This window comes from Echiichthys vipera (genome assembly GCF_963691815.1).
Source record: "Echiichthys vipera genome assembly, chromosome: 11".
Lineage (NCBI taxonomy): Eukaryota > Metazoa > Chordata > Actinopteri > Perciformes > Trachinidae > Echiichthys > Echiichthys vipera.
In genome coordinates, this window is record NC_139836.1 from 28,326,991 (window position 1) to 28,341,083 (window position 14,093).

At 38.9% G+C, this 14,093-nt stretch overlaps 1 protein-coding gene across 8 annotated transcripts in view; it reads right to left on the reverse strand.

Moving 5' to 3' along the window:
- The window catches only part of ltbp1 (latent transforming growth factor beta binding protein 1), a 220,520-nt gene that overhangs the window by 31,752 nt on the left and 174,675 nt on the right, over window positions 1–14,093 (reverse strand). For all 8 annotated transcript variants that reach the window (XM_083922851.1, XM_083922848.1, XM_083922847.1 and 5 more), the window contains 4 exons: window positions 8,860–8,982; window positions 5,836–5,961; window positions 4,528–4,656; window positions 1,266–1,394 (listed from right to left, as the gene is read on the reverse strand). In XM_083922851.1, the coding sequence (XP_083778977.1) occupies window positions 1,266–1,394; window positions 4,528–4,656; window positions 5,836–5,961; window positions 8,860–8,982 (507 nt within the window). The remainder of the gene's footprint in view (window positions 1–1,265; window positions 1,395–4,527; window positions 4,657–5,835; window positions 5,962–8,859; window positions 8,983–14,093) is intronic.

The window sequence follows — 14,093 nt, forward strand, 5'->3', positions numbered from 1 at the left end:
ACGCTAACACCGGGGAATAAGCCATGTGCTCCCCTCGGCCCTAGTCGGACACCTCGATCTCCTCTCCGTAAACACTGGGAGCTGCTGGTCGTCCACATTAACATCAATGCTGTCAAAACATCCAGGACCATACTTCATTCCTTCACAATAAAATTACATGCTTTAACAGCTCAAAAATATACCGCAAAGTCTTCTTAATTTTCATTTTTTATGTGAACCACCCCCTGAGCCGCTCAGACTGAGCGTCGTCTTACTGCTTTCTCTCATCAAAGTCACTTTTATTTACTAATTTGACATGTGCAAATATGAAATTTCACTTGTAGATTCTTAGAAGTGTGTAAATAAATTCTACTTCCAATTCAGTGCAGATCACCCTGTAATTCAAGCCATTTACTCTGGTTAAATGACACAAAAGGTTTTTTTTACTAGTGGTGCGATCGGAGACCACTTTGGCTTTTGCCCCCCGGAAGAACAAATATTATTGTTGTGATGTCATGGAGAATTGTCGTATTCATATGGTAAACAGATTCAGAAACCGATACAGATAATGCTGTACTCGCTCATCCCTAATATGGACTCCTTTTTAATTCAACCCCTGGGGCTCTGTCTTTTACCAAGCACAAAGTGGCACACAGCGCAGTGCAACTGTCATTGCTGGTTTCAGACTGAATGTACTAACTTGAGGCAGCAGAAAGCAACTCCACCAACAAAACCCTGATCTAAAGTCATGGCACAGTATTTTTCTGCTATGTCAAGGGGCATATTATTCAGATAGTAGTATTAGTGATGCATGGACTGCAGTTTTATCTGCAGCCCCGTGGTTAATCCCCAGATCGGACGGGTAATAAAAATTAACCTTCTGATTAAAAGGTTAATGGTGGGTGAAATAATACATCATCATTATATAGTTTTTATCCAAAGTTCTTTATAGTTAAGCCTCTCCGTCACACATTCACACACACACACACACACACACACACACGCACTTTATTCTCGTAATATAATGACTTCATTCTCAAAATTTCAGATTAACATTTTTTTCTAGCAATGGCCCTAATACTCGTTTTAACTGACAGTGGTATTATTGTATTTTGCTGTTTGCACTTAAATAATTGTATTGGCATTTACCAGTTTTCTGTTACTATTACAGTAAGCTTTTTAATGTATGTGTAGGGTCTGATTCTATTCATAAGCAAACACTCTGTAATACAATATATTAAAATACTTCCATCTTGATACATGCATACCAAAAGTTCAACACTTACCCACACAGCCTTGGCCATCCTGGGACTCCTGGTAGCCCTGTTCACAGAGGCATCGGAAAGAACCCAATCTGTTCTCACAGAAGCCATGAGGACCACAGAGTGTCTCGTTGAGCCCACACTCATCAATATCTGGAGAACAGACATACAAAGCCAAAAAATGTCAAATGCTTCTTTCTTAAATTGTTTTTAGAATTCTTTGTGAATGTTCCATCCTGTCCTTTCTAACACTGAATACAACACTCACGTGAGTGAGTGTGGAGTGTATTTTTCTATCCGTCCATCCACAACTTATCTCACATACCCATCAGCCAAATATTTTTGTGCATTTTTATGACTTAATGCTCAAGGACATCTCATGGTTGTGGTGCTTCACAATTTGTAAAAAACAATTTTATTGACTGTTTTATACCATCATTGACTGCTTCCTCCTCACTCCTATTAACCAGCTTGTAGGGGCCACTAATGATCAACAACTAAGATAAAATAAAAATAATCCTGTATTAATCCCACAGTGGGGAAATTTACAGGATTACAGCAGCAAAAGAGGATAGTGCAAATAACAAGAACATCAATAACAGATGCAATATACAAAAATACAATAATAGACTATATTCAATTCAATTCGATTCAATTTTATTTATAGTGCCAAATCATAACAAAAATTATCTCAGAACACTTTACAGAGTAAGTAAATACCACACTCTATGACTTATTTATGATTAACATAGACCCAACAATTCCCCCGTAGAGTACGGTGGCAACGAAAACCTTCCCTATAACAGGCAGGGACGTCGAACAGACCCAGCTCTGTGGAGGACAGACATCTGCCTTGACCGGTTGGGGAGGAAGAAAAGAAGAGAGAAAGAGAGAAAAGACGGACAGATGTACAGAGAGAGACAAAGACAGACACAAAGACAGACAGACAGACACACTTCTAGAGATGCAAGCAACCACAAAAGTAACAGTGAATATAACTTACAAGCTATGGCAGTTAATACAGCAGAACAGCAAGAAACCAGCACAGCTAGAGTGACAGAACATGGCAATGATAATATTTACGGTGGCAAACATGGAGTTGTATTAGTTAAATGCATTGATGAGACATGAATGATACAGACAGACTGGATAAAAGTTCAGAGTATCAGCAGCAGGATTATCCCCCGGCAGACTAGGCCTATAGCAGTATCATCAATCAGCTTAAAAATATCAACATGGCTAAGGGCTTGTAAGCCATAGCTGTAAACTTTATCAAAAAGGAAAGTTTACTCTTAAATATGGGGACAGTGTCTGCCTCCCGAATAACACTTGGGAGTTGGTTCCACAGGAGAGAAGCTTGGTAGCTGAAGGCTCTGCCTCCTATTCTACTTTTGGAGACTCTAGGAACGACAAGTAGCCCTGCATTCTCAGAGCGCAGCGATGTAGTCGGGTAATACGGTACTATGAGCTCTTTAAGATAAGACAGAGCCTGACCAATAAGAGCTTTGTAGGTAAGGAGAAGGATTTTAAATTATATTCTAGATTTTACAGGTAGCCAGTGCAAAGAAGCTAATACAGGAGAAATATGTTCTCTTCGATTTGTTTCAGTTAGTACATGAGCTGCAGCACTTTGGACCGACTGGAGACTCTTAACATACTTATTGGAGCAGCCTGATAATAAGGAGTTGCAATAGTCCAGCCTAGAAGTAACAAATGCATGGACTAGTTTTACTGTATTTTTCTGAGACACAATGTTCCTAATTTTTGCAATATTACGCAGGTGAAAATAGGCAGTCCTTGTCGTTAGTTTTATGTTAGAATCGAAGGACATATCCTTAACAAAAATAACACCCAGATTCCTTTCTGTAGTGCTGGAGGACAACACACATCATCCAGAGTAACAATATCTTTAGATATTGAGTTTCGGAGGCCTTTGGGGCCAGGTACAATAACTTCAGTTTTGTCTGAGTTTAACATCAGAAAATTGCAGGGCCTCCAGCTTTTTATTTCCTTAATGCACAATTGAAGTTTATCTGACTGATCGGTTTCTTCTGGTTTGATCAACAAATATGATTGTGTATCATCAGCATAACAATGAACAAGTATTTCTACAGTGCATTGCTACTTACTAAGCCCTGGTACTTTTTCCACCATTGCAGTAAACCAACAACCCCAAACTTGAGTTGGAAAATTGTGGGCATTTTTCACTGTTTTCTGATGTTTTACAGGCTACAGTGGTTCTCAAACTTTGTACATACGTACATGACGTACCACCTCAGAAAATATCAGGCTCTCTCCAGTCCCACCACTAAGACCGATATTCAAATACAGCAGCATAGGCCGACACTATTCAACTATGAACAGGAAGGTTTATTCCTAATATGAAGATTATTTATTCTTGGCAGTCTTTAGCCATGATTTCAGTTTCAGAAGGACTGCTCTAAATATTCTCATCCTGATCTGCACCTCAAATTATTGAAAAAGGATATCAGATGTAAATAAATACTTTCCATAACAGTGAAACAATTTCTTTAGCGTTGATATTGAAGCAGCAAATCTCTAAAATGAAATTAAAAGTATTTGTGTGTTTAATAAAGGATTATGTAGCTGTAGTAGTCCTTCAAGTTGATATAAATAAGGCAAAGAAGCACTCGTCATGCAGGGATCATATACATGATTCACATATTTAATTAAGCAGTATATCTCTAGGTATTAACAATAAGGTAATATGGATGTCATCCAACACCAAAATATTATATAATATTATGACAAGACCCAAGGGACGTTGTGTGGGTGTGAAGCTGTAATTCGGAACAGAGCAGTGATTTGAGCCGAGTTCTAACACAGTATGCTAACATACTGGCCACGACAATACTAACGTGATGTTAAGCAGAAACATAAGCATGTTAACATGGTAACTTTAAGCACTAAACAAACAACAAACTTCAGGGGAGGCAGATTGGAATGGCGTTACTTCTGACAAATTAAAATTCTGACCTAATGATGGTACCGCATCGGAAATCTCATGGTAATCCATCCAACCGCTATTAAGACATTTCACTCAAACCACAAATGTCAACCTCATGGAGGCACAAGAGGAAAAGTCAGAGGCCTCCTGTTTGGGTAACGTTTGATACAGTGGCCAGATGTTTCAGGAAATTATTGAATCTTTTTTTTCTTCATAAAACTATATGATATATTTTCTTTAAATAAAATCATATCACGTGTGTGTGTGTGTGTGTGTGTGTGTGTGCGTGTGTTTCTTTTCTTTATAGTTGCATCTTACCGTCACAGGAGGGCATGTCCAAACTGGCTGTGAATCCACTCTCACACACACAGAGATAGGATCCCTCTGTGTTGAGACACTCGCCGTTGGGGGAACAGAGCTCCTGTTCATCCACACACTCATCAACATCTGGGAGGGCAGAGAGAGAAATCAACTGAGAGGTGTGTGTATATGTGTGTGTGTGTGTGTGTGTGTGCGTGTGTTTATCTATCTAAGCAGCAGTACACACACCATAGACTGTATATAAAGATGGATGACTTCACAGCTCCCTCATAGTGAAGCCAAAACATCACATACATGTAAAATATTTTTTCCTTAAAATGGTGTCTGTAATTTTGTGTTCATTTTTCTGATAAGTTTGGTTTTAATTAGTTATTTGTTGCTATAAAAACTGAGTGAAACGTCATGATTGACAGCTCTGACTGACTCACGATTGGTCAGGCAGATGTATAGACTAGACGCAACGTCGATACTGTACTGCCCGATCGCTACTACTAATAATACTACCGTATTTCTCGGATTATAAATCGCAGTTTTTTTCACAATTTGGCCGGGGGTGCGATTTATACTCTGGAGCGAATTATGTGTGAAATTATTAACATATTACCGTAAAATATCAAATAATAGCCCGGGCTATTATTTATCTCAGTCACGTAAGAGACTAGGCGTATATCAGCAATCGTCACACAAATCAACCAATCAAAATTCGGCGGGGGCGGGTCATGGCAGAAGAGCATTGTGAAAAAAAAGATGCTACCTGTTACTTGGAGTTGGCGGAGTTGTTCAGAAGTGACACCGAGGAAGAAGAGTTCATTGGATTTAGTGATTAGGAGTGACAGATTGTTTGGTAAACGTATAGCATATTCTATATGTTATAGTTATTTGAATGACTCTTACCGTAAAATGTGACGTTAACATACCAGGCACATTCTCAGTTTGTTGTTTATGCGTCATATAACGTACACTTATTCAGCCTGTTGTTCTCTATTCTATTTTTATTTTAAATTGCCTTTCAAGATGAAATGTCTATTCTTGGTGTTGGATTTTATCAAATAAATTTACCCAAAAAATGCGACTTATACTCTAGTGCGACTTATATATGTTTTTTTCCTTCGTTATTATGCATTTTCGGCTGATGAGACTTATACTCCGAAGCGACTTTTAATCTGAAAAATATGGTAAATATTTTTGCTTCACTTTTGTAAAGTGGAAAGAAGTAGAGACACATTGTCCATCTTTATTTGTAGTCTATTGTACAGACACTGTAAGTGTGGTTGGTGAAGGATGTACCCCTTCTCCAGTGCTCACCTCTGCAGCTGGTGCCGTTGATCTGGCGGTATCCCTGGGGGCAGGTACAAGTGTAGGAGCCCATGTTGTTAGCACACTCCCCTACAGCCTCACAGGGGGTAGGTTCTTCTAAACACTCATCCACATCTGGAACATACACACATCAGTCAAGTGGAGTGCGATTGATACATAGATTCATTTTTTTCTTTTGGGTTGTTGTATAACAAAATTTAATAATTATATATTTTTTCCTTTTTACGTTTCCCTTTAATGTGATTATTTAGGACAACAAGTGTCATGGAAATTGTTATAATACAATGACCACTGTGAATAAAGCAATTGAAGTAGGATTATCCTGTTCAAGAATGAAAATGGGAGGGGCATTCTGAATGCGAACCATAGTTCGCAGTTCGGATGGAGTATACTAGGACCTTAAAGCAGCCTAACCAGGGTTTTATGTCCAAATCATTTTGAAATACAATGACATCCAAAAACTATATTATTGTCAAAACCCTTCTGCTTATGAATAGTGTAAATATATATATATATATATATATATATATATATATATATATATATATATATATACACTACATATATATACACAGTATCAACAGATCAAAATTAGAGAACACGTTATTAACATTGATTTATTCTGAAATACTGTTATTTTCTATTGTACAGAATTTGATAGAATATATGCTGTCTATACTACTGCTGTACTGGCATTTTTTTTAAATAACCAAGGCACTTCAACAAAAACCTTTATTTTGTGGATAAAAAATAGGGAACACTTTCTAATCCATATTTAGCGTTAATCTGGCACCTGGTGACAATTGTCTTCATTGTTGGAATAAAAATAAAAAGGCTTGACTTGCCTTTGCTGAGGAGCATGTTGTGTGGACAGAGGAGAACTGGTCCAGAGTAACTTCAGTGATGAGAGGACGTTCAATTTATTTGGGTCTAATGGGAAACATTATGTTGGGCATAGTACTGGGGAAAGACTGAACCCAAAGTGTGTAAAGAAGAAGAACGGACCAAGATCAAACCAGAGCAGTGTGAGAAACTAGTGATGTCCTGTGGGTGTAGATGTGCTGAAGTCATTCAAAGCTGTGGTCTCTACACTTCCTGTTCATTTTTGAATCCTATAGTCCTAAGAAAACATTGTTGAATTCTACTATTCTGACACAATGGTTACTGTTCTCTAATTTTGCTCATTGCTTCTTCTTCTTTTTTTTTTTTTTTTACAAAATAAAGTAAACTATATATGCAATACAGCAGTGATATAGCCACAGCATCCTATTCTTTCATTCTATTCTGTCAAATTCTGAACAATTAAAAATAAAATAATAACAGAATCTGGGTGTTATTTTTGATCAGGATATGTCCTATGATTCTCACATAAAACTAACGACAAGGACTGCAAATTTTCACCTGCGTAATATTGCAAAAATTAGGAACATTGTGTCTCAGAAAGATGCAGAAAAACTAGTCCATGCATTTGTTACTTCTAGGCTGGACTACTGCAACTACTTATTTTCAGGCTGCTCCAATAAGTCTGTTAAGAGTCTCCAGTTGGTCCAAAATGCTGCAGCTTTTGTAGTAACTAAAACAAATCGAAGAGAACATATTTCTCCTGTATTAGCTTCTTTGCACTGGCTACTTATTAAAACTAGAATAGAATTTAAAATCCTTCTCCTTACCCACAAAGCTCTTATTGGTCAGGCTCCGTCGTATCTTAAAGAGCTCATAGTACCGTATTACCCGACTAAATCGCTGCACTCTGAGAATGCAGGGCTACTTGTTGTTTCTAGAGTCTCCAAAAGTAGGATGGGAGGCAGAGCCTTGAGCTACCAAGCTCCTCTCCTGTGGAACAAACTCCCAAGTGTTATTCGGGAGGCAGACACTGTCCCCATATTTAAGAGTAAACTTTCCTTTTTGATAAAGCTTACAGCTAGGGCTTACGAGCCCTCAGCTATGTTGTTATTTTTAAAGCTGAGTTTGTTCTGCTTAATGATGCTGCTATAGGCCTAGTCTGCCGGGGGACAATAATTTTCCTGATACTCTGAGCTTCTCTCCTCTCTGTCTGTATCATTCATGTCTCATCAATGCATGTTACTAATTCAACTTCTTCCCCGGAGTTGTTTGTGCTCTGTCGTCTCGCAGGTCTCTGCTGATCGTGGTGGTGCCTGCTGTCGTGGTCCTGCATGACGCTTCCTGCTGCTATTATCACTGTTACTCATATATACTATCATTAGTTTAATAAACTATTTGTAAATAAAATTTGTAGCCATAAAAACACCATCAGCGGTATGTCTCGCTGTATCATAGCTGCTTTTGCCACTACTCATCATTGATCATGTTTTCCACCATAATTATTATCATTTTCATAATCTATCACCTAAGCTGTGCTTGTTTCCACTATTCTTCTGTATTAACTGCCATAACATATAAGTCATATTCACATTACTATAGATATTATTATAGTTACTGTTACGCTTTGGTTGCTTGCATCTCTGGAAGTGTGTCTGTCTGTCTCTCTCTGTCCATCTTTTTTATCTTTCTCTTTCTCCTCCGGTCAAGGCAGATGTCTGTCCTCCACAGAGCTGGGTCTGTCCCACGTTCCTGTCTGTTATAGGGAAGGTTTTCGTTGCTACCGTACTCTACGGAGGAATTGGTGGGTCTATGTAAATCATAAATAAGTCATAGAGTGTGGTATTTACCAACTCTGTAAAGTGTCCTGAGATATTTTTTGTAATGATTTGACACTATAAATAAAATTGAATTGAATTGAACAATATTTCAGAATAAATCAATTATTAATAACTTGTTCTCTAATTTTGATCTCTAGTATATATACAAATTCTGAAGCACCACAACATGGTTTTGTAACCATGGTAATTAATCAACTACAGGTGTGAAAGTGCCCTGAAGCCTGAATTACTAAAGCCTGGTGCAACTCTTCTTTTAAGAAGTACTCAATATACACAGTTTATGATTCTCACTAATCTCACTAATATAGTAGCATAGAATGATATATCATACCATCACAGTCGTCTCCAGACAGGGTCACTCTGAAGCCTAGCCCACACTGACAAATAAATGAGCCTTCTGTGTTCTGGCAGTGGCCCCTGGTACAAACCCCCTCATCCTGGCACTCATCTATATCTGAAACAACACGATCAAACCACCACATCACATTAGCAGAATGCAACGGTTCAAGCAATGGAGTTCACTTTTTAGACCAGTATTTCAGCTGCTGAACAGTCGATAAATAATGTGATAAATGCAGTAAGTTGTCTTAATAAATTAATATAAATAAACTGCTACACACACACACACGTCGAGAATAGTGAACAAGCTTCTTTATAACAACTGACTGTAATGTCTTCTCACGCAATGTGGAAGCAGTGAGTACTGTCATTTATATTTCTGTATAAGAATATAACACTACTTCAGAATAATTGTGGCATATTATAATTAGAGATGAACCAATCCAATACCCGAATCAGCTCAGATATTGACTAATTAGTTGGATTGGATATCAGATGATTGAGGCCAATCCAGCATTCCGATCCAGTCATTCTTTTTTTTATTAATATCATACACAGCAATACAGTTAAAGCGATCTAGTCATTTGTTAGCTGCTATATTTTATATTAGATTAGAATTTGAATATCTGCTTACACAATGTTTACATGTTACTTCTGTTTATTTTGCATTTTTGAACAAGTTAATTAAGCCATTGTTTGTTGGGTTTCAGGCAGCTGCTATATTTTAGATTACATTTTAAAACATCTGTTTGCAGTGCACGTTACATGGAAGTGTTATGTCTTTCTTTTTGCTGTTAATGTACACTTTGTTATTTGTTAATAAATAATATTAAGTACATTTATATCTGTGTTCATTTGTTACCTTTTTTTAACAAGGCTAAATGTTTATGTCAAGCCTGATGCCTTCACTCACATGGACAGGTATACGCTTCATTCATTCAACAGTAGGATCGGATCGGTATCGGCCGATACGCTCAGCCCAGGTATCGGTATCCGATGGATCGGAAAAAAATGGATCGGTGCATCTCTAATTATAACTGGTCAATATTGTTAGAACTGTCCAATATTATATTGATATATTATAGCAGCACTGAGTGGCCTTTAACAGCTGTTAACACCTAAACATGCTTTTTAAGCTGTAAACTAAATGATATGACTGTACTGTGATGAACCACATGAATGCTGGTGTTACAACTGACATTTCTCACCAAATTTATAAAAAAGAAATCAGCATGTCATTGGTTGAAAATGGCTCAACATGTCATCAGCCCTAACTTTGCAAGTCCAATGCTGAGGTAGAGCCGGCCGGTTGGGACGTCTCTATATCATCATATTAAATAATGTTAACACCCTCTAACTGAGCCCTCTGCACACTTTTTTTGTATTTTTCAACAGTATGCAGTGGGGTGAGTTCAGGCTCAGATCAGAGGGTGAAGTTACACTTTAAACTTTGATTTTTTTGGCATCAAAATCCACTGAATTGAAATTCCATAACTTGTTGATCGAGATAAGCTCCAACATCTCCAGTTCTGTGAGATATATGAACTCCAGAAGTGATGTCTCCTGTTGGATCAAGTTTCAGTGTGACATGCATGAACCAAACACAGTGCTTTTGGTAGAGTAAGTCAAAATGGGTTTGAATGGTAAACCCATAATATCATCCATGCAAACACTTCCCAGAACTAATGCATGTGTATGTATCAACTTATTTTAATGGCACTTGATCTTTGCCATTATTACAGTTTATATTTATAGGGTTATAATAACCACCACAGTTTTTCACCAACAACCAATCATTGTGAACTGTAGTAGTAGTCTGTCTGATGATTCCAGTACACACTCTGCTGCATATTCCTGCACAATACCTGGGATTACTCAAAGCCATCATTGGTGAGTGGAAATCAACAGTTTATTTCAACGTGGGTTTTATTCCTGTCATCAGTTATGATAACATTATACTCTCCAAGTTAGGTGTTTTAAATCTTTAATATAATCTGTGCTGTTTACTGTGCTTGAGAGATTTTTTTCTAAGCCACAGTATACCCACTTGTCAAGACACCACTACACCATCTTGTTGGACCTCTTTTTAGTAATGGTGCCTCTGGCTATCAGTTCTACTGACAGAACTGACAGCCAGAGGTACTAAAGTAACACTCAAATTATAATAAACTGTTGATTTTCTTTAAGGAGGATTAAGAATTCAAATGGAGCACAGCCTGAAAAGTTGACTGTCTTACCAAAAACATCTCCATAAAGAAAATGAAAACCTCCATCACATGAGCAGGAAAAGAGTTTTGGCACTCTCTCTGTTCATCAGTATAGACTGCATGATTCATTTTCTGGTGGTAGGAAAAGGCTTCAAAGGCTTGTTTTTATAGCAGCAAACAAATAAACTCAGACGTATTTATAACGGCTGAATGAGGTCTGCAATGAAAAAAGATTCAATAACAAGGCAATACTGTCTGTAACGATCAACTTAACGGCCATAACACTAGAACTGGAGAACTCGGGGTGAGCGATATGACGATATTAGATCGTGAAGGATTAGAACGTGTTGTAAGTCTGCCAAAGCAAAGAGATCGTAGTATCGTCTATAGCGCACATTCTATCCACTGCTGGGTTTCAGGGTTTTTTCCTCCCTCCGCCCAATCACACGTTGGCTAGTCCGTTTCATGCAATGCCCTAAACACACACCGATCATAAACCAATCATAGCGAACTACAGTCAGTGAAAAGGATATCTCATTCCCCATCCTGTTTGATTCAAAATCGGGAAGAAAAATAGCGGGAAGAAAATGTAAACAAAACTACCTTGTCTTGACAGCATGCAAGCTTCAGATTATCGCGTTGCATCAACGTTGTCTGTCCACACTTATTCATATTCAAACTGATTCAAATCTGTTCAGAAAGGTTCTCTTGTCTAAATGCTTTGTTATATTGCAGAAAAATCGTGATTTTGCTGTAAAAATACATGATATTTTGGCCATATAACCCCTATGGACAACAATAACTGCATTCATGACAGACCTTCAAGATCTGAAACTACTTTAGATTTTCTCAGACACACACATACACACACACACACACACGATGTGACATTTCACATTTCACTGAGCTTGGCAGTGTCCTGCAAACATCTGTGAGCAGGGTTATTAACTTCTATTAAGGACCGGTGCATGGCCTAGTTATTTCCTCTCGCCACAACCACTCACTGACACCCCTCTGTGGCTTGCCCTGCCTCGCATGATGTGTGCAGACTAAACCTGGCTGCCAACCTTGTACCACATGGGATACAAGAGTAGCGAGCTACTGGAAGGATAAATGGGCACACCATTGACTTCCAGTAAATTGTTGGCCCATGTGTTTTTTGAGTGAAAAATGTTTGGTTAGCAGCGCATTTCATTCAGATTAGGATATAATCTAACTACTGTATTTTGAGTGAAACTCAGTGTCAGTGAGTAAAAGAGGCAACATGTAAGGCTGGTAAAGCTACTTTGTGTACAGTATCTTGATGTCAGAACAATATATCCATAATGTCACACCGCGGTTAGGACTGTCCTGTCTTTGGGTTTTCTGTCTTATGAATTTCATGTTTTATTTTGAAGAGTATCTCTCTTCTCGTTTCAGGTCACTTGCCCTTCCTCTTGTGTCACTGGTCTGACGTCCTCCTCTGATCAATGATTGTTTCCACCTGTGCCCCCCCCCCCTCATGTGTATATAGTCCGTGTCTTCCCCTGTCTTGTTGCCAGAGTATTTCGTCCGTCATGTCGAAAAGTTCCAGCCCCTTCCACAGCCTTGTTCCAGTCTTTAAGTCTGAGTATTGTCAAGCAAAGGTTTTTGTGTTTTCCATTTTCCTCTGAAGAAGAGTGATTTTGAATTTTGATTGCCCTTTTTGTCAGCCCTGTTTTCCTCCTGTTCGGAGCGACTTTGTTTTATGTTTTATTAGCTCAGTGCAGCTCAATTTTGATATTTGTTTTCCTCCTGTTCGGAGCGACTTTGTTTTATGTTTTATTAGCTCAGTGCAGCTCATTTTGGATTTAAGAATAAACGGCAGCTTAACCTATGTACCTCCGCATCTGAGTCCTCATTCCTGCCCAGGCCTGACACATAAATAGCCGCATCTTGATGACATCCATCCATCAGCTGTAATCGCTGATCCCAGTCCAGGTTGTGGGGCTGGAGCAGATCACAGCTGACACTGGGCGAGAGGAGGGGTACTCCCTGGACAGGACGCCAGACTATTACAGGGCTGACATATACAGACAGCCATTCACACTCACAGTCACACCTACGGACAATTTATAGTCACCTGGGGCTGTACTTCAATAATAAGTTGAACTGGACTAGAAACACAGAGGCTGTCACATGCTGGGGCAGTGGGCTGAAGGTCGCAGACACCAACAGACTGAACAAACTGATCAGGAGGGCCAGTGATGTCGTGGGGGAGGAGCTGGACACCCTGATGATCTTGGAAGAGAGGAGGATGCTGTCCAGGCTCCAGTCTATCCTGAACAATGTCTCCCACCCTCTCTACGACACACTGGCCCAGCAGAGGAGCACCTTCAGCAGAAGACTCCTCGCACCCAGATGCACCACAGGAAATCTTTCCTGCCTGTGATCATTAAACTATACAATGCATTCCTTGGAGAGCCTGTCAACCACAGACAATCTGTTCTTTTGCACATTAGTCTGGTATTTTTGATCTTGTATATATTACTCAAAAGTTTTTCTAATATATGTTGTCTGTTAGCATGGACGTCCGCTGGAGGGTCCAGGGTATCTTTCTCAGGGTTTTTTTTTGCAAGTGATCAGTAATACTCCGCCAGATGGATTAAGTCTCATTTGCTCAGCAGATCCATCTGGGAACTCTCGTTTGGAAATCTTTTGAGAATGGACGAAAATACTTGTTACTTCATTGGATAAACCATCTGTCTATCACCAACATACGGGCCAAATCAACCAATCAGAACAACGAAGCAGCATCGGGGCCAAGCTCAGAAAGTAAACAACATGTGGTTAAAGGATATTTGCCGTTTGTGTAACGCAAATTTAAGGATAAAAGGCACAATTTCAGGTGCCCGGTCCATATTCCAACAGAAGGATGAAAGAGAAAAAAGTGTTAGTGAGCCGCTTGCTCCATAGCTGCGCTCATCTCATCTGCGGGAGCCTCCATGTTATTTACACTGAACAGTAGCTTCTTGTTGTCACACTTAAATCTGCCTCAAAA